The sequence below is a fragment of the Bombina bombina genome, chromosome 10 (assembly GCF_027579735.1).
Source record: "Bombina bombina isolate aBomBom1 chromosome 10, aBomBom1.pri, whole genome shotgun sequence".
Classification (NCBI taxonomy): Eukaryota; Metazoa; Chordata; class Amphibia; order Anura; family Bombinatoridae; genus Bombina; species Bombina bombina.
In genome coordinates, this window is record NC_069508.1 from 86,540,355 (window position 1) to 86,563,090 (window position 22,736).

The 22,736-nt window shown below is 41.6% G+C and overlaps 1 protein-coding gene across 3 annotated transcripts in view; it reads left to right on the plus strand.

Annotated features, from left to right (window-relative positions):
- SUCO (SUN domain containing ossification factor) overlaps positions 1–22,736 on the plus strand; it is a 484,388-nt gene that overhangs the window by 277,640 nt on the left and 184,012 nt on the right. For 2 of the 3 annotated variants that reach the window (XM_053693235.1, XM_053693237.1), the window contains 2 exons: positions 19,552–19,572; positions 19,737–19,792. In XM_053693235.1, the coding sequence (XP_053549210.1) occupies positions 19,552–19,572; positions 19,737–19,792 (77 nt within the window). The remainder of the gene's footprint in view (positions 1–19,551; positions 19,573–19,736; positions 19,793–22,736) is intronic. The other variant, XM_053693236.1, reaches the window with a different exon arrangement.

Below are 22,736 nucleotides of genomic sequence, written 5' to 3' on the forward strand. Positions count from 1 at the left end.
GGGTGTTATTACGTAGATAGGATTTCCCACTAGAAGTGTCCAGTATTGGGTTCATATGGAAGTTGAGATCTCCACCAGCAATAATCGGACCCTTAGCTATATCTAGTATTGCGTTAGTTAGTTGTTTAAAGAAATTGGGGGTGGGTCTGTTTGGAGCATAGATATTTACCAGAGTAATTGGAGCGCCATAGCACAGTCCAACTAGGATTAGAATCCTGCCTTCACTATCAGAGTATTTTTGTAGTAATTCGAAGGGAAAGCTGCGTCTAAATGAGATGCTAACTCCGTTTTTCCTATGTGTACCTGAGATACAGAAGTGTTGGTCAAAATATCTCCTAGATAGATTTGGTTCATGATTTTTCTTAAAATGTGTTTCTTGGGTCATAATGATGTCAATTTTCCGTTTATGGAAATCGTGAAACGCGATAGAGCGTTTTTCCGCTGAGAGGAAGCCTTTAACATTTTGTGTGGCAATGTGTAAAGTCTCTTCCCTGTGGCGTGAGGGGGTTGCCGTCATGGTATCAAGTGTTTAGGTCTGTTGAACCAATATATATAGAGAAACCAGATGGGATATTGGAACGGGTTTTAAAGGGGTACCTGCTGATAGTGTTAGAAGGAGCTAGTAGTGATGGTGTGAGTAATCAGGTGGGGGCAATCAAGGTAAGATGGGAGAAGAGAAGGGTTATGACTTTAGAAAACAATATTAGAGCGGATAACAATGATTATATCAACAATAATACAAATAGCAATAGAGTAGAATATAATTTTTAAACTTAGATGTGAGTGTATGGTAGAATTTTAATTTCTAACTTCTAGCTTGGGAGCTATTGTTACAGGCCGGGTGTTAGTGTGATGAGAGGTGAAGTATAAGTTATTTATTTTGGTATGGTATTAGTTTAGCAGTAAGGAGTATGTGTCTCACGGAATTTGTCTGGTTTGTGAACTACCATCGGTTTTAGGGTGACATATACAGTGGTGAGGAGATGGCAATAGGGGTGACGTGTTGATTCCTTATCTAGCTACCAAGTGTGGGAATATGGTCGGTTAAGCTAGCACGCATTTCTGAAGTTGTTAAGAAAATGCCAAGGTTTAAAAAGTACAATATTCAACACATCATAATGTCATATGGCAGTGACACAATTGTTTATTATACTGGAACAAGCAGTCTTATAGTGTGTTAGTATGCCCTTCTTTATGGGTCAAAAATTCGGGCTCTATTTGGGAATCTCAAGGATTCGTAGATCTATGATGGGTAGTATAGCTATGAACTCAACTACATTGAAATATGTCGCTATATTTGGCCATGGGTCTATAAGTACATTTATATTGAAGTAGTGTATGTATTTTTTAATCTATAACCTATATGATTGTGTCAAAATTTAGACAACTTTGAACATTAATAGTAAATTAAACTCAATGCATAACATAACAGAACGCTGTATTATAGAAATACAAATACAATGTCCTCATAATGTGTAAGAGATGTAGGCTCCACAGGGTTCAATTCAGTTCTTTCCTCTGTCCCCCTTGGTTGTACGAAAGGGAAAATAGACATTCTGAGCCTTAGCACAAATAGTCCCAGTACAGTAGACAAAGTGTGGAGAACATCTCATCAAAAAAAAGAAAATAACACGTATATAAAATATATGGAAAAACATTTGATAACCAATAATTATATAGCTGGAGACCATTATAGAAAGAATATTGGGGAGCTCATCTTCAAAGCTCAAGATCAGCATTATAGGACAAGTAAGTAGAGAGAAACAAATGGTATTAAAATAACATGATTACTCATCTGACAGAGTCCGTGTCCATGTTAGTGGATGAGATTTGTCTTTTTTTGTTCTGCCTAGAAATGGTATCTGGACCTGGTCTTCGTTGAGGCATAGGGTTAAGGAATCCACTTTGCTGCTTTTGGGGCGAGTGAAGAGTGGATTCATCTGGTGTGGCAATATTTAAGATGTTGCAAAATCTGTTAATGTCAGATGGTGAGGAGCACTCCGTTTTTTTCCCATTCTTCATGACAATAACAGACGTAGGAAAGCCCCATCTGTAAGGGATATTGAGTGTACGAAGATGAGATGTTAAGGGTTGGAAGTCACGCCTCTTCTGCAGTGTCCTAAGAGATAAATCCTGGTAGATTTGGATTTTGTGGTCCTGAAAGTGTATGACTTGTCTTTTCCTGGCAGTATTGTATATCTCCTCCTTTTGTCTATAGTTCTGAAAGTGTACTACAATGTCTCTTGGAGGGGAGTCTTCAGAAGGTTTTGGGTGCAGTGCCCGATGGGCTCTGTCTAAAGGGATCTCTGTGTTCTCCGGGAGATTATCTCCTAATATATCAGTAAATAGGGCCTGAAGATATTCACGGATGTCGTTGTTTAAAACTGTTTCTGGTATCCCCCTAAATCGGAGATTCCCCCTTCTGGTGCGATTTTCTAGATCGTTGATTTTGTCTTCCAGTTCTGTGATATGTTGGGTTTGTTGTACCTGGTTAGTGGAGAGATTTCCCAATTTTTGTGCTACAACATACTCATGTTCTTCTAGGGTGTCCACCCTGTGACCAAGGTCGTTGATTTCTTTTTTCAAGTCAGCACATTCGTCCTTGATGCATGTTTTGACTTGTTCAATTAAGGCTGCTATGGCTTTGTAGGTTATTGGTGTGTCATCTTCTTGGGTCAGAGTCGTGACTGCAGCTTCATTGGTTATAGATGAGCTACTGTCTTGGTCCTCTTCAGTAGTAGCCATTAGGGGTTCTATTGATTTAGTTGTGGATAGATGATCCGTTTGTTTGAAAAAAGCGTGTACTGCACTCTGGTTAGCTTGTGATGATTTTTGTGGTTTATCTTGGCGAGTGTTCTTTCTTTGCGACATAGTGTCTGGAGTTGATAGTAGGCTTCTATAATTATCCTCAGATATCTCAATGCACAATACCCCCAGGGGAGTATACCCTCACAGGGTGATAACGGTAAAAGGAAAGCGGGGTATGACCCGCCACAATTTGGTATGGCGGGAAAGGGAGCAGGGGTATGTGTCTGAGATGTGTTATAGATGGTATAATAACCTTAGGATCAGATGACAAAAATGACCTGCTTCGCAGCCCCTATAGAAGGATGTGTATTCCCAGCATCTAAGGCACTGCTCTTTTGTTTATATAACTGAGGCCCAGAATTATAAAGTCAGTGCAGAACAGGCCCAGGCTGCACCATCGAAGTAGCTAGTGGAGTGCAAAATCAGGCAAGCATTCAAAAGAAAAAAGAATCTCTTCCTGTGTCGCTTTAGTTTGTAGGGGGATGACAGAGTAGATAAAGCTGAATTGGTGACTAAACAAGCTCTGTCAGTAGGTCTGCATTCAGAAAAATAGTTGTAGTAGTGCTCTCTATGTTTTAAACAAGCAGGGAAAAAACTTTCATGTGCATTACAGGTGCGTCATCCTCTGTGTCTTTTTATCTTGACATAGCTCTTTCCTTATTTCTCATGTGTCATATATATATAAGGGAGTTGTTTGTTAAAAGTAATCCCTGCCTTTGTATAGTCCGTCAACTTAATAAGATTAGTAACAGCCCATAGGTCAACAGCAATGAGTGCTTAATATAAAAGTGCGTTATTTGAACGGACCTCAATTTGTCTGCGGAGGTATGTATGCAGGTTGATTAGATAATATTCAGCGGTGTTGAGGTTATGGTGTTGGGGCTATTCAGTAAGCCGTTAGCAAAGAGATTGCTTGCGTGGAGTAGACTTAGGCCTAGGGCGATGCGTTTAGCACCTACGTCTTACCGGACATTTGCTGAGATGGATCTGGTCTCGGTAGGTTATGCAGTCAGCGGAGCTGGTGTCTCTGGGTGACCTGAGTTTAAGTGCAATCCTTTTCATCTGTGTGCAAGGTTCCGGCTCTTGCCATGCTCAGCGTTGCGAGCTCCAGGATTGGGAGTGCTGTGACTTTTGATGCGGTGAGGGCCGTAGGCCCATCGGGTTGTCCCGGTCTCGTGTTAAGTTAAGAAATGGGCCTCTAGGTTTTAAAGATATCTGCTTAGATGCTTAGTATATCTGAAGATTATTAAAAGTTCACCATAAGTGCGGTCATAAACACTTCTTTAGGTGAAAACACCCGGCCCGTTCACAGAGCTTCAATAAAGTGCGGCCATTATGGTCGGCTGCTCGCTCCGCCCCCCTCGATCAGGCCTGTGTTTTATAACATTTACTCCTCCATGGAGTCTGAATTTAGTTTTCAGAGTTTTTCAAGGGGCTCCGTTTGAGTCTATTATTTCCTTTAGATTTTGAGTTGTTATCTTGGAAAGTTTTATTTCTTGTTGATATTTCTTCTGCTCGGAGAGTGTCAGAGCTCTCGGCATTTCAGTATGAGTCTCCTTATCTTATTTTCATTCAGATAAGGTAGTTTTAGTTAGTCAGTAGATTCTTGTTTTTTCCTTGTGTCCTAATTCTTCATCTAAGAAGGAAAGACTTTTGCACGTTTTGGACGTGGTCCGTTCTTTGGAGTTTTTTACCTGCAGACGACTAAGGTCTTTCGTCAGTCTTCTTCTTGGATGTGGTTTTCTCAGGAAGACGCTCAGGACAGAAAGTTACGGTTACTTCTTTTTCTTTTTGTCTGATTATACGTTTTGCGTATGAGACTGCTGGACAGCAGCCTCCTGTGGGAGTTATGGTTCATTTCAGGAGGGCTGTTACTTCCTCATGGGTATTCAAACTGAGGCTTCTATGCCACAGATTTGCAAGTCTGCAACTTGGTCCTCTTTTTACACTTTTTCAAAATTTTACAAATTAGATACTTTTGCCTCGGCTGAGGTTGTTTTTGGGAGAAAGGTTCTTCAAGCAGTGGTGCCTTCCGTTTAGGTTCCCTGTCTTGTCCCTCCCTTATCATCCGTGTACTATAGCTTTGGTATTGTATCCTACAAGTAAGGATAAAATCCGTGTACTCATCGTGTCTTTAAAAAGAAAAGAAAATTTATGCTTACCTGATAAATGTGTTTCTTTTTAGACACGATGAGTCCACGGCCCGCCCTGTTCTTGGAGACAGGTTATTAATTTTTGTAAACTTTAGACACCTCTGCACCATGGTTTTTCCTTTCTCTTCTTAACTTTGGTCGAATGACTGGAATGGGAGGGAAGGGAGGAGCTATATATTGCAGCTCTGCTGTGGTGCTCTTTGCCACCTCCTGCTGACCAGGAGGTGAATATCCCACAAGTAAGGATGAAATCCGTGGACTCATCGTGTCTAAAAAGAAACAAATTTATCAGGTAAGCATAAATTTTCTTTTTTGTTTAGTTTCCTGGCCTACTTACTTTACATCTGATGATTGTTGCAGAGTCATTGGAATCATGCTTGCTTTGACTACAGATTTGTGGCATCTCTTCATCTATGCCAAACTCTCTCATTAGTCCATTTTGTACATGGATCAATGATCTACTTTGCATATGTAGCATTGACCTTCATCCTGTTGATTTGGATGTATGTATTCAATGGTCTTCTGCAATCTCTGATTTCCCACAGCCCAGAAATTATTCCACAGTTCAGAGCCTTCCCATAAGTTCTGTTTTCACATCAGGATTGTGGATTGCTGTGCAACTGCTGAATGAGCTAGCCTTTCAACCAGACACCTATAGGGAGGATTTTTGTTTGTTTTTTGTCACTAATCTTTTGGCGATTCTTTACATTTGCTGTGCCCTTATGTGTTGTGTGTTTATGTAGGGGAGCACAGGACACATTAATCTCCATTAGTAGTATATCCCAGTCAGATCAATGCAAAATCATTAATATATAAAATGCCCACTCACGTGTCTCAATTTCAAAGGTATCGGGTATGTACAAGGAGCTTTTCAATGTACTGTAAAGGTGAAGTGATGTTCATTTTGAAGTTTTGATCTACTCCTCATTGACAGGGGTTTTCTAACCAATCTGAGACCCATTTCTTCAGAGTGCCTATGAAGGACAAGACGGAAAGACAAGGAGTTTTCAGCCAGGCAGTGACAAATCTTTTTCCCAGTGTGGAAATATCATAGTCCTTCAGGTGAAATGCAGATTTTTCTGCCAGTTCCCTGGTTTACAATGTGCTGCTCATTGTGTGATCCGCAGCCCACCATAGGGGATTTATCTGTCAATCCCCTAGGTTTAAAAATTCTGTTCCGATTGAGAACCTTGGCACTGTGCTTGAACTACCACAGATGGGCCCATCTACTGTAAGCAATTGTCTTCAGCTGAGGTAAGCCCAGTGGACCACAGTACTGACAGGTAAGTTCATTGAACCGGCTATGAGCACATAAACATGTCACCTTATTCACATAGTCTGGGGACATGTATTTATACACCATACATATTCTATAGCAGTTTTAATACACTCTTGGGCACTTGTTAAAATTAAGTTACTGTCTTTAGATTTAGAGCGACCGGCTTTAGTGGACCTTTTTCCTTCCAGAAGGCAGGGAGAGTTCACGACTTCATTCCTTACTGTTGGGAAATACAACACCTGGCCACCAGGAGGAGGCAAAGACACCCCAGCCAAAGGCTTAAATATCCCTCCCACTTCCCCTATCACCCAGTCATTCTTTGCCTGTCGTCACTATAGGAGGTGGCAGAGAAGTGTCAAGATTTGGATAGTCCTGTAATGAGTATGTTCCTTTCAAGAAAGGACTGGAGTTTTAAGTAGTCATGTCAACCTCTCAGTGAGAGTATTGATGAAAGCTAGTCTGGAGATGCAGGGAAAGTTTTTCTGCGAACCCATCCAGACTGCCGCCTAACAACAGCTCCCGGGCAATCAGTGTTGACAAGTTTCACTGCTTGCTGTTACACACTCAAGTCCATGTCAGAAGCGTTGCTGCAAGACTGTCACACTTGAGAGGCTGTGCCTATTCCACAGCATGGATCCTAGAGGCTAGATAGTTTTATATATACACTTTTTGCTATATAGGGTCACAGTATGGCTCCTTTATGCCTCGATAGGATCTAGGGTTAATATCTCCTTCAGGCAGATTATTTTAACAGCAAGGAGTTATTTATAACCTTTTATGTGTGATTTTTTTGGGCTCATAGACTGTGCTTTTGGCTTGTAACAAAAAAGGTTTCACTTTCGTTTTTGTGGTTGTGCAGCTTATAATATAAAGGCTTGGCGCCTTTTTCTGTCTACGCTAGAGGTTCCAGAGGCTACTCTCCCTGAGGAACCTAGATCCCTAAATTAGACAGGGTTTATGAAGACAGGAAGGTCTCTCTGACTTTTCCTGTGCCAGTTAAGATGGCGAACATTATTAGTAACGAATGGGAAAGAATAGAATTTTTCCCCTTTGTCTACTTTTAAAAAATTATTCCCGGTCCCTGATTTATGGGGCTCCATCCCTAAGGTGGATGGCGCTATTTCTACACTGGCTAAGCGTACTACTATACCTCTGGAGGATAGTTCCTCTTTTAGAGAGCCTATGGATAAGAGAATAAAAAAAACTTTCTGAGGAAGATGTTTCGACATACAGGGTTTTTATTTCAACTGGGGGCAGCTGTAGCCGCGGTTGCTGAAGCAGCCACCTATTGGTGCGACAATCTGTCGGAGCACATTGAGGTGGAGACTCCCCTTGAGGATATTCTGGAGAGAATTAAGGCTCTGAGAATTACTAACTCCTTCATCTGTGATGTGAAAATGCAGATTATTCTCATAAATGCAAATGCTTCTGGCTTTGTGGTCCTAGCCCACTGGGCTCTATGGTTGAAGTCTTGGTCTGCAGATATGACTTCTAAATCCAGACTCCTTTCTCTTCCTTTCAAGGGGAAGATTTTATTTGTTCCCGGGCTGGACTCCATTATTTTTTACGGTTACTGGAGGGAAGGGTACCTTCCTACCACAGGACAAGAAAATTAGGCCTTATGGACGGCAATTGTCTAATTTTCGTTCCTTTCATTCTGACAAATCACAACAGCAATCCTCCTTCAAGTCAGAGCAGTCCAAGAGTACCTGGACGCCGTCCTGGAATAAGTCCAAACAGACTAAGAAGCCCGCCGAGAATAAATCTGCATGAAGGGGCGGCCCCCGTTCCGGGATCGGATATGTAGGGGGCAGACTGTCTCTTTTTTTTCAGACGCTTCGTTCCAGGATGTACAGAATCCTTGGGTCATGGAGGTTGTATCTCAAGTATACAGGATAGGATTCAAGTCTCATCGGCCCAGGGGCAGATTCCTTCTCTCTAGTCTGTCTACTAGACCAGAAAAGAGGACTGCCTTATTAGGTTGCGTAAGGAATCTCTCCTCTCTAAGAGTAATTGTCCTGGTACCTACAGCAGAAAGAGATGCTTCGGTTTGTTTTTTTTCAAACCTTTTCGTGGTTCCAAAGAAGGAGGGAACTTTCCGTCCAATTCTGGATCTAAAGTGCCTAAACAAGTTTCTGATTGTTCCCTCTTTCAAGATGGAGACAATATGGTCAATCTTTCCTCTGGTTCAGGAAGGACGGTTTATGACCACAATAGACCTGAAGGATGCATACCTTCACATCCCGATACACAGGGAACATTTTCAGTTCCTGAGGTTTGCTCTTCTGGACCAGCACTTCCTGTTCATAGTTCTTCCGTTTGGCCTAGCTAATGCTCCAATGATATTTTTGAAGGTTCTGGGGGTGGTTCTAGCTGTTGCCAGAACACAAGGTATTGCAGTAGCTCCTTACCTTGACGATATCTTGTTACAGGCAACATCTTTTGGTCTAGTGGAAGAACATTCGGAGTCCCTTCTCAATCTTCTTCGATCACATGGATGGAAGATAAACTTGGTAAAGAGATCTCTTACTCCAAGTACAAGGGGGAGTTTTTTTGGGACAATAATAGACTGCATATACATGAGAATATTCCTCACAGATCAGAGACGTTGCAAGCTAACTTCTGCATGTCTTGCCCTCCAGGCCTCCTTGAGACCCTCAGTGGCTCAGTGTATGGACGTGATCGGACTCATGGTGTCCTGTATGGACATCATTCCTTTTGCCAGATTCCATCTCAGACCCTTACAACTATGCATGCTGAGACAATGGAACGGCGACCATTCAGATCTGTCTCAACAGATCATGCTGGACAACCTGTCGAGAGACCTGCTCTCTTGGTGGCTCTGTCCAGATTATCTGTCCCAAGGCACGCTTCTTGAGACCATCCTGGGAGATTGTGACTGGACGCAATCCTTTCCGGCTTGGGAGCCATTTGGGGTGCCAGGAAGGCACAAGGCCTGTAGACTCGGGAGGAGTCCTCCCTTTCCGATCAATATTTTGGAACTCCGGGCAATCTTCAATGCCTTGAAGGCTTGGCCCCTTCTGGGTTCGTCCCAGTTTATCAGATTCCAATCAGACTATGTAACCTTGGTTGCCTACATCAACCATCAAGGGGGAACGAGAAGTTCCTTGACAATGAGAGAAGTATCTCAGATACTAGAGTGGGCAGAGACTCACAGATGTACGCTGTCAGCGATCCACATTCCAGGTGTGGACAACTGGGAAGCGGACTTCCTCAGCAGGAGATCTCTCCATCCAGAGGTGTTTGCAGAGAGATGCAGCGAGTGGGGGGACCCCGGAGATGGATCTCATGGCATCCCACCTCAATACCAAGCTACCCAGGTACGGGTCGAGGTCGAGGGACCCTCAAGCAGAAGTGATAGATGCCCTATTCTTACCATGGAGGGTCAGACTCCTATATCTTTTTCCTCTATTACCGATTCTCCCTCGTGTGGTGGCTCGCATCAAGCAGGAGCGAGCATCAGTGATTCTGATTGCTCCATCGTGGCCGCGAAGGACGTGGTTTGCGGATCTGGTGGGGATGTCCTCATCTCAGTGGAGGTTACCTTGTTGCAGAGATCTGCTGATACAGGGTCCCTTCGTTCATCAAAATCTAGATTCTCTGAGGCTGACTGTGTGGTGATTTAATGCTTAGTCTTAGCCAAGAGAGGGTTCTCTGAGAGTATTATCGACACTGGTTCAAGCTCGTGAGCCAGTTGCTCGTCGTATCTGCCATAAAGTGTGGAGGACTTACTTGTACTGGTGTGAAGAGTGTAGCTTTTCCTGGCATAAGGTTAAGGTTGACAGAATTGTATCTTTTCTCCAGGATAGACTGGAGAAGGGTCTATCTGCTAGTTCCCTGAAGGGACAGATATTAGCCCTGTCGGTGTTACTGCACAAGAGATTGGCTGAGCTTCCGGATGTGCAGCCTTTTGTTAAGGCTCTGACTAGGATCAGACCTGTGTTTAGATCTGAGGCTCCGCCATGGAGCCTAAGTCTTGTTCTTAGTGTTTTGCAGCAGGCTCCGTTTGAGCCTATGCATACTGTTAACATTAAATTGTTATCTACAACTTCCCTATCCTGGTTGAGAAGTGTCATCCGTTTGGATTATGAGACAGCGGGACGACAGCTTCCTGAGAGGATAACGGCTCATTCTACTAGAGCAGTGGATTCCTCCTGGGCTTTTAAGAACGAAGCCTCTATGGATCAGATTTGTTAGGCGGCTAACTGGTCCTCCTTACACACTTTTTCTATATTTTACAAGTTTGATCTGTTTGGTTCGGCTGAAGCAGCTTTCGGGAGAAATGTTTTGCAGGCTGTGGTGCCCTTAGTATAGGGCCCGCCTCCTTTTTTTTGTTCCCTCCCGTTGTTCATTCAGTGTCCTCTGGAGCTTGGGTATAGTTTTCCCAACAGTAAGGAATGAAGTCGTGGACTCTCCTTGCCTTATGGAAGGAAAATATAATTTATACTTACCAGATAAATTCCTTTTCCTTCCTGGCAGGGAGAATCCACGACCCCGCCAGTAATTTATTTTTTGATGGGCGGCTTCCTTTTTTATATTAGTTCTTCTGGCACCTTTATACCCTGATGTTTCTCCTACTTTTCCCTCGGCAGAATGACTGGGAGATGGGGGAAGTGGGGGGGATATTTTAAGCCTTTGGCTGGGGTATGTTTGCCTCCTCCTGCTGGCCAGGTGTTGTATTTCCCAACAGTAAGGAATGAAGTCGTGGACTCTCCCTGCCAGGTAGCAAAGGAATTTATCTGGTAAGCTTTTTTTTGCTATCTTAACGTAGCCTTATTTGCTCGCCTGTGCTAAAATGTTGAATTTAAACATAAAGTTTTTATGTTGCATTTAGCATGGGTGTGTTAAGGGTTAACTTTATTTTAGCATGTCTTCCTGACGATATCTTATTCTATTCCTGTGGTCCTGTAGCCATCTCATATCAGAGCTTTTTTTCAAATGAGGGAATAACGTGATTTAACCTTTTGTGTGGTGTGTTAACCGTTATACTGTCAGTTTACCTCACTGTTTTTCTTTATTGTTCAGGAATTGTTCAGTTTAACATTATGCCATTTCTGTCTTAGTCCCCTTAAAGGATTAACAATATGTGTACTTCATTTTTTCTTTAGTTATTATTTTAGCTTATTTATGTATGAAGCAAGCGGGTTCAGTTCAGGTCTCTGGACAGTCAACTGATCCTTCTGAAGAGAGATCCACGTATATTTTAACCCCTTGCAGCTTGTTTGCTTTGTAAGGATGTTTAGATGTGTCCCCCTGCTCAGCTGTGTACCTCGTGTGCTAAGTCAGTGTATTACTCTAGACAGGGTTTTGCTGCACTGCATTTATATCAGAGTGTTGAAGGGCCTATGGTCTACCACAGCTACATCCAGGGGGGATTCTACTGAACTATCTCCAAAATTTAGAGTATATTCACTGTGCCATTTGAATTGCTCTTGGTTATGCCTTTAGCTGTTAAGCACAGAAGCATGCAAGGGCTGGAAGGGGAGCCATTTCTGGCCTTTGTCTCATAAGAGACATCCCTAAGAAGTGAGTATTCTAAATTTCCCATGGATAAAAGGGGATACTTATGAATCTGAGGATTCCTCTTCTGACGATGGATTTTACAGATTTTATATATATTTTTTAAAGGCAGCCCCTATACAGCCATCTTTTTCCATGCTGATTCGATTTATGTTCTAATTTCTAAGAAATGGCATAGGCCAATCGTCTCTTTCATTCCATCTGCCAAGTTCATATGTTCCCTTTTCCTACTGCAAATACAGAGGTATTAGAAATTATTCCTAAGGTAGGTGCAACCATATCCACTCATGTCAGACGTGCTACTATTTCTTTGGTGGATAGAACCTTTTTAAGAACCCTTTGTATACAAAGCTTGGAGGCTTTAATAGAAGGTCCATTCACCTTGAAGGTTTAATGTTTAGAACTGTTTTTTTTTTTTTTAGATAGCAGTGCAGTCTTTCACCAGAAACTTGACAAACCTCTTTCTCCCACCTCAGGTCTTAGCAGAAAACCTCAGAAGAAAAGGCCAATAATAGTGCAATATGGCTTAGCAAACAGCCTGCACTAAAAGCTCAACTGTTTTCAGCAGACAAGCTGCCTTTTTCAAGAGCATTTAAAATCACTATGAAAAGCACTGCTGTCAGTGTTACCTGTGTAGCTGGTGCTACTGTGGTTTGGTGTAAAAACTTTTCAGAACTAATTTCTGGGGAAACTACCCTTCCACCAATTAAGGAGAAGTGTCTGACTTTATTAACACTGCAGATCATCATTTATGGTAACATTACCATATTGTTCAATCTGCCCTCTTCAACTAACTCTCAATTAACTGCAAATTATTTTTTGTTTTTTAAGGGGACCGTAAACACCTTGTAAATACAAGACCTTTCTGTTGTCTTGCTATAGAATAGCATATCAGTCAAGTCTGACTAACTGCAATTGTTTTTCAATAGCCAAACTCTACTCACTGTACCTTATTTAAAGAAGTCAATCCAGGCTTGAGTCTGCAAACGACAATGCTTGTTACAGTCATTAAGGTAGGAATAAAGTGAATTGTTTTGCAGTTATCTGTTAATGCCAATGAAAGATATATGTAGCAGGGTCAGCCCAGAGAAGGCTACTGGGTGTATTCCCCGCTCTGAGAATTAGAAAATCCACAATTTTAAGACTTGAATTCTAGAAAAAACGAGCAAATAAATAATGAAAGTATATTGCTATTTTTATATTACAGGTATCTATACGTTTTATATTAAAATCTCATGGCTTTTACTGTCCCTTTTTAATTGTAGAAATCCCATCCTAGTTAAGTCTTATGAGGACATTTGTTTAAATACATGATAACTGAGCATTTCTTTTAGGTAGCCAGAACTACTACAAAACTAATAAAAAAACGAATTATATTGGGAAACGTGACCACTAAGCATTTGAGTATATGTTTAATATTTCAAAAACAACTAAAATACACAGTGTGATATGTAGTGTAGAGTTCAAAAGCTATGGTTGTATTCTTTTGTATGACTTAAGAAATAAATGTATGGAATGTGTTTTTTTTATTCATTTATTTTGCCATATGTTATCTCCTTTTTGTATTACTTCATCACATTAATTAGGGTTAATAGTAGAAGGGTTAAATCAATGCTTTGCTCTACATCTCTAATGCCCTAGTGAATTGGTTAAGGAGATGGTCCTTTTCTGATGTTGAGGGTGTTCTGGTTGGCGGGAGCAGTAGCTAAGTGTGCTGCAGGTTACTCAGGTTAATGTGGATAGATTATTAATGGTTAAGTGTTAGGGCTGTGCAATTTTGAAAAAAAAATTAATAAAATTCGTTTTTTGACCCAAAAAAATGTGGTTTGTGATTCAACTTGCGATTTTATTAAAAATGACTAAAACACCTTAATTTTTCATTTAAAAATACCGTGATGATGGATTATTTATCTACACTCATCTCAATTATCAGGGATACAATCAATCAATGTTATGCGTCACAGAAGTTAATAAAAAAAAAAAAAACACTTTAAAGTTTTTGGACACTACTACTACTCACCTAATTGCTCATACTATGATGATTTATGGTCACTCAACTCAATTATCAGGGAATGCAATGGAATCAAATATGTTATGCGTCACAGAAGTTAATAGAAAAAAAAAGGCAGTGGCACTTTAATTTTTTTATTCAATACTTCTCACTTTAGAGTCACAACTTTGAGCGCATGTCCCACCGCCACACTCCCAGATGAAGGGCTGTTGCCGCTGCTCCCACATACTCTGCAAACAAAATGGCAGTTTCGCGAGCTTCTTAAGTCCCCCTCGCGGGTCCGCCTCTCATCCTCTCTCATACAATGGAAGCCTGGAGGACTCCTCCTCCGTTTTCATGACGATCAGAGTAAAAAAAAAATTCCCCCCAAAACTTGGACTCTTGCGGTTTTTAAATCGCGGTTGATGTGCCATTCTAATGACTTGGTTTGTTATATCATGGGGTTGAGGGGTTATAGTGGTGGGTTGTTCTGATGGTGTCATTGTATGGGGGTTACTTCCTACTATAAGAATGATGGATCTGCCCTTGAGTATTGCTCTTTCTGGGCAGTTTTATAGTGACTGCTAGCACAGTACTCGCCAGGCATCAGCTGAGTAGGGTAGAGGCAGGTTGGCTGGTCACATAGACGTAAGAATTGTATTTATTAGGCATGTCACAGAAACCTAACAGTATAGTATGGTTACATACAAATAATGGGTTATATTCAGAGGCGATTGAATGAAATTCACCAATTTATTGCATGATTATTTAACAATTGGATATTTTGGATGTGCCCTATAGACTTTGTCCTGAAGGCTCAAACAGCCATTTCCTCTATCAAAATATATCCCGTCACTATCTTAGACCATGCACCCATCTCGTTGTTGTTGGACTTTACCCCCCAGACAGCCTACATAGAACATGGAGATTTCCCTCCTTCCTTTAAAAGACTTTCGTCAGCAATTACTCTCTTACTGGATAGACTACAGTGCAGACAACGCACAACACCGTTGCAACCTGGACCTCTTTTGGCATGCCTCAAAGGCTGTACTGAGAGGGAGGATCACAGCATATACCTCGCATCATAAGCTCAAGGCCAAGAAGAAAACTAATCAGATGTTAGCTAACCTCTCAGAAGCATATAATACCTATTTGTCTCATCCCACACGCCAGACTAGACAACACTATTATGATCTAAAACAGGAGAGGGACACTCATATTCAAATGGTAGATAATGTACACGCAATATACCAGCAGGGCAAATTCTACAGATATGGAAATAAAGCTGGCAAAATCATGGCTAATATGGTCAAAGTTGTTACGCCCAAGTCCAATATCCCAGCACTTGTCACCGGAAAAGGACTCTGCACAGACACTCCTGCAATTATGCGGGAGTTTCTGTCCTTTTATACTAACTTATATGCTAAGCAAGAGGTTTCAGAACCCAATAAACGCCTGTTTTGGAAGATGTAATCATTCCTACTCTGACACAAGACCAACTGTCCTCTCTTAACGCTCCTGTACAACCACAAGAAATAATAAACACCATCAAACGCGCCAAGCTGGGCAAAGCGGCGGGACCTGATGGTCTCCCTGCAGAGCACTACAAAATCTTGTGTCCTGAAATAGCTCCTATGTTAGCGACTCTATTTTCCTAATACCTTTCGGGGAAATCAATTCCCGACCCCAGATTCACGGACGCTAATATTTGTGTTATCCCTAAGCCAGATAGGGACCCTACTCTACCCTCATCTTATAGACCGATCTCCCTGTTGAACGGAGACTATACGCCACTAACCAAAATTCTGGCGGATCGACTGGCGGAGGTCCTACCTTTATTAGTTCACCCAGACCAAACGGGTTTCGTTAGACAGCGCTCTTCGGTAATCAATTTGAGGAAAACACTTGCAATTATTGAGCACTACCACCACGCCCAGAAATCCCCACCAGATACCCCATTGCCTGATGCTTGCCTACTCGCTGTCAACGCCGAAAAAGCGTTCGACAGGGTGGAATGGGATCATCTTTATATTTATCTGACGAGATTTGGTGTAACGGGAAACTTCTTTGAAATAATACAAAGGCTTTACGATACTCCCTCGGCATCCATCATTGTAAATAATGGTTTGTCCCCCTCTTTTAAACTTGGGAGAGGAATGAGACAAGGCTGCCCATTGTCCCCACTCCTCTTCGATTTAGCCATCGAACCACTAGCGTGCTACATACGCCAACACTGTGCTGGCCTTTGGATTCATTCGCAACTTCTACACTTATCTCTTTTTGCCGATGACCTCTTACTATATATAAGTAACCCCGCCTTAAATGTACCCAAATTGTTGGAAATATTGACAAGATTTGGTAGTTTCACCGGTTACAAAATAAATGTAGACAAATCGGAGGTGACATGGCTTCAAAATAACAAGGGTGCTACTCTTAGTGACACAAACCTTCACATCACGGCCGGCACCTTTAAATACTTGGGCATCCAACTACATGTCGACCCTACGCGTATCTATCACCTCAATATTCCGAAAGCCATAGCTAACTCGCAAGATCTCATTAGGAGATCTTGCGAGTTAGGAGATCTCTTTTCCTTCATGGTAGAATCCACCTACTAAAAATTATAATTTTGCTAAAAATATTATATCCCTTGCAAATGCTCCCCCTGTTACTCCACAATAAAGACATACAAGTCATCTCCTCTACCTTTGCTTTGTTTGGAACCAGAGGAAATGTAGGATTAGCATGATTAAACTTTCTATGTCATTATGTGCGGGGGGTCTTAAATTCCCAAACATTCAATGGTATAACTGGGCAACGCTAGCTAAACTAGTTATGGGATGGTTTACCAGATCTGATTATTTCAGCCCTGCTATAGAATTAGACATTGTTGCACCGCTTAACTTGGCTTACCTACCGCATGCCAAGTTGACTGCCCTCCCCCTTCACATCTCTCAAAGTATACTGTTTTGCGACCCACTAAGAGCATGGCACAAGCTGTGCAGATTCTGGAAAGTAGATCACAAAGTGACTAAATATTTACCCATACAGGGAAACCCAAGGTTTATTCCTGGCTATACCACACAGGCCTTCCAGAGTTGGAGGACTTGTGGTCTGACATCCATTGAACACATACTTAATCCCACTACGCTTCAAGTCCGCCCCTTGGTTTATTCCTGGCTATACCACACAGGCCTTCCAGAGTTGGAGGACTTGTGGTCTGACATCCATTGAACACATACTTAATCCCACTACGCTTCAAGTCCGCCCCTTTCAAAGCCTGCGGGAAATTTATGGGATCCCTTCTGACACTATGTTTGCATATTTTCAGTGCAGGCACTACGTTTGGGCTCTCGTCACATCCAATCAGCTCACAAACACGAACTCTAGCATAGACAGATTGTTTTGCATTACAAAGCAGGGATCACATTCCATTACTAACATTTATAATGAGATTGCAACCCACCTAGAACAACCTGTTTTGCAGACAATACATGATAAATGGCATGAGACAAGAGGTATCAAGTTTTTCAAAGGTCCATAAAGCTACCCTCTCTGCTTACTCGAGAGAAGCACACAGTAAATTAATTCACCAGGCATACATTCTTCCAAAGTTGAGAGCCAAACTGGTCCCACAGGCAGTAAACACTTGTACCAAATGCTCCCTTATGTCTCCTGACCTTACGCACCTCATCTGGGATTGTCCCAAACTTAGGAGACTATGGGGTAAGCTTAGATTCTGGCTCCAAAGGGTCTTACAAGAAAGGGTAGATCTAACACCATCCAATATTATCTTCATGCATGATTTAGATGTTGCACCGCAGCGCCAGAAATGTCTGTATTCTGTGATACTCCTTGCCAGGAGATTAATCTTACAATACTGGGCGGCCAATTACATGCAATTCATGCTCAGGTGCTCCTGGAGCAGGCAAATGTACAGGGAGACCTTGAAAAGAGAATGAAATCCTTTATCCATAAGTGGGAGCCCTACTTAATTACACATCTCCCCACAAGTGAGAAATAGAATACTCTACCCCTTTCGTAACTCTTTGTTTATGCTGGAAGAGAACCTCTGTGGCAGGTGGTGCCCTTCCTCCTCCCCCCCTACACCCGGAGTAGTCCCCACCCCCTCTCCTCTGCCCCTTAACTTGTTTCTACACATGAGTATACCTCACTGATACTTGTCTACTAATTGTGCCAGGGTGCAAACGCGGCCACCTCTCCCCTCCCTGGAGTGGAGGATCCAATATGATAATCTCTTTCCACATTTTGTGATGTTGTTTTATGCTATGTGTTATTGTTATGTTTTTTGTTTTTAAAAAAAAAATTATGCCGGGTTCCGTCTTGACGTGGAGACTAACCTACATTTGGCGACGTTCGCCCGCCCAAGAGGTGGGGAGAATGTTGCAATTTCTATACCTTACAAATATGTAAATGCTATTTCTGTACATGTGTTTCTCATGTTGTGATGGATCTGGTATATATATAAATAAAGTTTAAAAAAAAAAATGCTATGCTCTGTCTGACTCATGAAAGAAAAAAAAACTGGGTTTTGTTTCCCTTTAGCCAGAAGTGTATCTAAGCCTACAGTGGGACTAAATTGTCTCCTATAGGCTATATTTGCATCCTGTCAATTACACTGGCAGGTGGTACAGACAATCAGGTATAGCACTATCGACCCCATAAGCTGCAGAGTGTGCACGTACACTACATACAGCCGATGTCTGCCTCAAAGTAGTTTAGGACCAGTACATCAGCTGATTGACTACAGCCTGTCATTGGGGGGTAAAAAAAGCTTGCTGTAGGTTGCTGGTAGCACATGCCTACTTTTCTGCAATGCTATAAAATTATATGTGTATCTTATGGCTGCCAGATCAATACAAACATACTTATAACTATAGTGAATTATTGCATTTGAGTTCAGTCTTGAATCCTTAATTAACTCATCAATAATAACTATTTTAGATGCTCTTTAAAATGTATATGCTTCTTTAAAACAACATATAATGTCATAAATATAATATTGTGGCTACTGGTGTATATTTACAGAACAGCAACATTTGTGAAATACTAAAACTCTGTACTCTCTAACAACTTGGTTTTAAGAATTTTTAAAGGGACATTAAAATCAATTTAACGTTCCGATGTAGACAAATTAACCCTGTCATCAAAGGGTTAAAAGTATTTTAAACTGACACTTTGCAAAAAAAGATGCACTTGAAAACCCTGATTATTGTGACTAAATGGGGCTAGCTGTAAATTAGTTTATGCATTATTACAAGCAATTACTATGTAGTTTGTTGCTGACTCAGGTAGTGGGGCATGAAACCCAAGATTTTTCTTTCATGATTCAGATAGAACATGCAATTTTAAACAACTTTCCAATTTATCTAGGTAGACTATTGAGCATCAATGCACTACTGGGAGCTAGCTGGTAATTCTTGGCTGCTCATTGGCTTGCCTGATGTGTTAAGCTAGCTCCCAGTAGTGCACTGCTTCTCCTTCAACAAAGGATACCAAGAGAACAAAAACATTTGATAATAAAAGTAAAATAGGAAGTTGCTTAAAATTGTATGCTGTATCTGAAACATGAAAGAAAAAATGTGGGTTTCTTGTCACTTTAAATACAGAATTTGACCTTGATAATTTTATGGTGGATTCAGATTTGAATTTAATGTCCCTTTAAACTTTACAGACCTTTTTTATGGCTTGTTGCATGTATCTTGTTTCTTTACTGACCTTTTTTTTTTCTTTCTCTTTCCCTTTTCTTTTTGCTTCAGATGTTCATCAAGTACATAAAGGTTAGCAACCTTCTCTAAATGTTTTATGAACCACTAATTAATTTAAATATTTTTGAGATAAATATCCAAACAAGTCTAGATTTGATTTTAGGTGCAAGATAAATCATTTTGATGATTGGAAGTTGTGAATAAGCATGTTTAAATTGTTATTATATATTCTTTAGGTGGAGCTGATATCACATTTTGGATCTGAGCATTTCTGCCCTTTAAGCCTCATAAGGTAAAGTAAAATATTTGAATTAGGTAAATTGTAATGGACTTAATTGTGACATTATAATAATATGGCTTACATTCCCTCATAAAATTATGAGTAAACTCCACCCCTGCATATACCCCTCCCCTTTCTGCTTGACTGTTTTGAGTAAGGTTGGCTGAGCTGGAGATCTGTTACAGAAGATATATTTATTTCCTTCCTAAGATAGGAAGAGTCCACGGCTTCATTCCTTACTGTTTGGAAATACAACACCTGGCCACCAGGAGAGGAAAAGACACCCCATCCAAAGGCTTAAATATCCCTTCCACTTCCTCATTACACCAGTCGTCACGTTAGGAGGTGGCAGAGAAATGTCAGAAGATTCGGAGAGTCCTGAAAAAGGGTATCTGCCCTTCGAGATAGGACTGGAGTTTTAAGTAGTCATATCAACCTCTCAGTGAGAGTATTGATGAAAGTTAGAGTCTGGAGAGGCAGGGAAAGTTTTTTTCTGCAAAACCATCCAGACTACTGCTAACGGCTCCTAAGCAATAAGTGTTGTCAAGTTTCACTGCCTGCTTTTTTTTCACTCAAGTCAATGTCAGGAGCCCTGCTATATGACTGTCTCACTTGAGAGGCTGTGTTCTATTCCACAGCATGGATCCTGGAGGTAAGATCATTTTAATTTCTACACATGAAACGCTATAACAGGGTCACAGTGTGGCTCCTTTATACCTTGATAGGATCCAGGGTTAATATCCTCTGAAGGGGGTTTATTGAACAGTTGGGGTTAATTAATCAGTATATTAATTATTTACAAGCTGCTTTGTGTGATTTTTTTTCCTGGGCTGATAGACTGTGTTTTTTGGCTGGAACAAACAGGTTCCACTTTTAAGTTTTCACTTTCGTTTTTGAAAGTGTTGCACAGCTCCTATTACTTGCTGTACTTGTAATAACAGGGGAAGTACTGTCTTGCACTCCATGTGACTGGGTGTGGTCTATGTTCATTTCCTCCATTCCGGCTGAGACTTGAACCTGAGGAGAGTGTTTCCTCTGTAAACTGTCTGGGTCTAGGAGGTGGTGAGTGCCCCAGCCATTGTTATAAAGGTGCATTTTTCTATATAAAAAATGTTTTTATTTGTGTCGTCCTGTGGGTATAACCTGAGCTATGAAGGACTCTGACATGTTAGAAGGTACTCCTTCTGTACTAAATCATACCTGTTTATATTGTGAGGAGGCTGTGGTTTTCCCGCCCACTCAATTATGTTCCACATGCCTTAACACCGTTATAAAGTCTAAGAAGGGAGACAAGCCTGCTAAGGCTCTTAGTCCCTCTGAGCCGTCTACCTCTCAGGACTCGGTGTCCCGTGAGATTACTACCCTTGCTACATTATCCACTCAACATGCAGTTCCTCGTAGCACATCTTATCCTCCATCTGGAGGGGGCCTTCTTCCTGCGTACTTTGCTGCGCAGTTACAAACTGCGGTATCTTCGGCCCTCAGTGCATTACCTCGCTCTAACAAACGCAAGAGAAAGGTTAAACGTAGCTCTCCTGATCCGGAGTCATCTAAATATTTATCGTATTTAGCAATTATATCCCAGTTATCCGATGATGAGTTAACCTTTGTAGCTTCAGAGAGTGAACTTTCTGGGTCGGAGTCCTTAGTGTCTAAGCGTCCTGCTGCTGCGGAGGAACCGTGCTTTAGATTTAAAATTGAGCACTTGCGTTTTTTATTAAAGGAGGTTCTGTCTACGTTAGAGGTTCCAGAAGCCGCGCTGCCTGAAGTACCTATGATACCCAAGTTAGACAGAGCTTACAAAGACAGGAAAGTTCCTGTGCCAGTTAAGAAAGTGAACTTTATTAAGAACGAATTGGAAAGAATAGTTTTTTTCCTTTTCTTCCTCGTCTAGTTTTAAAAAGTTGTTCCCCGTCCCAGACTCACAACTGGATTTGTGGGGCTCTATTCCTAAGGTGGATTGTGCTATCTCTACACTTGCTAAACGTACTACTAAACCTCTTGAGGATAGTTCTTCGTTCAGAGAGCCGATGGATAAAAAAATGGAAACCTTTCTGAGAAAGATGTTTCAACATACATGATTTTTGTTTCAACCGGCGGCTGCAGTTGCCGGAGTGGCTACCTACTGGTGCGACTCTTTGTTGGAACTCATAGAGATGGAGTCTCCCCTCGAGGATATTCAAAACAGAATTAAAGCTCTGAGAATTGCCAATTCTTTGATCTGTGAACATACAAATTATTAGCCTCAATGCAAAGGCCTCTGGCTTTGTGTTCCTAGTTCCTTTGTGCTGACAAATCCCATTGACAACAATCCTTCCCCAAGCCAGAGCAACCCAAGAGTACTTGGAAGCCGGCTCAGTCCTGAAATAAAACCAAGCAGAAGAAGCCCGCCAAAAACAAATCGGCAAGAAGGGGCAGCCCCCGATCCGGGATCGGATCATGTAGGGAGCAGAATGTCTTTTTTCAGACGCCTGGTTCAAGGACGTACAGGATCCGTGGCTCCTGGAGGTGGTATCTCAGGGATACAAAATAGGCTTCAAATCTCATCCGCCAAGGGGCAGATTCCTTCTCTTGAAATCTGTCTATCAGACCAGAAAAGAGGGATGCCTTTCTAGGGTGCATTCGGGATCTATCCTCCTTTAGGAGTTTTTGTCCCGGTGCCTATCAAAGAAAGAGGTTTGGGGTTTTATTTAAATCTTTTAGTGGTCCCAAAGAAGGAGGGAACTTTCCGCCCAATTCTGGACCTAAAGTGCTTAAACAAATTTCTCAGTGTCCCTTCCTTCAAGATGGAGACGATAAGGTCCATCCTTCCTTTAATTCAGGAAGGCAGGCCAGTTTATGACCACTATAGATCTGAAAGACGCTTACCTTCATGTTCCAATCCTCAAGACACTTTCAGTTCCTGAAGTTTGCATTCCTGGACCAGCACTTTCAATTCATCGCCCTTCCATTTGGC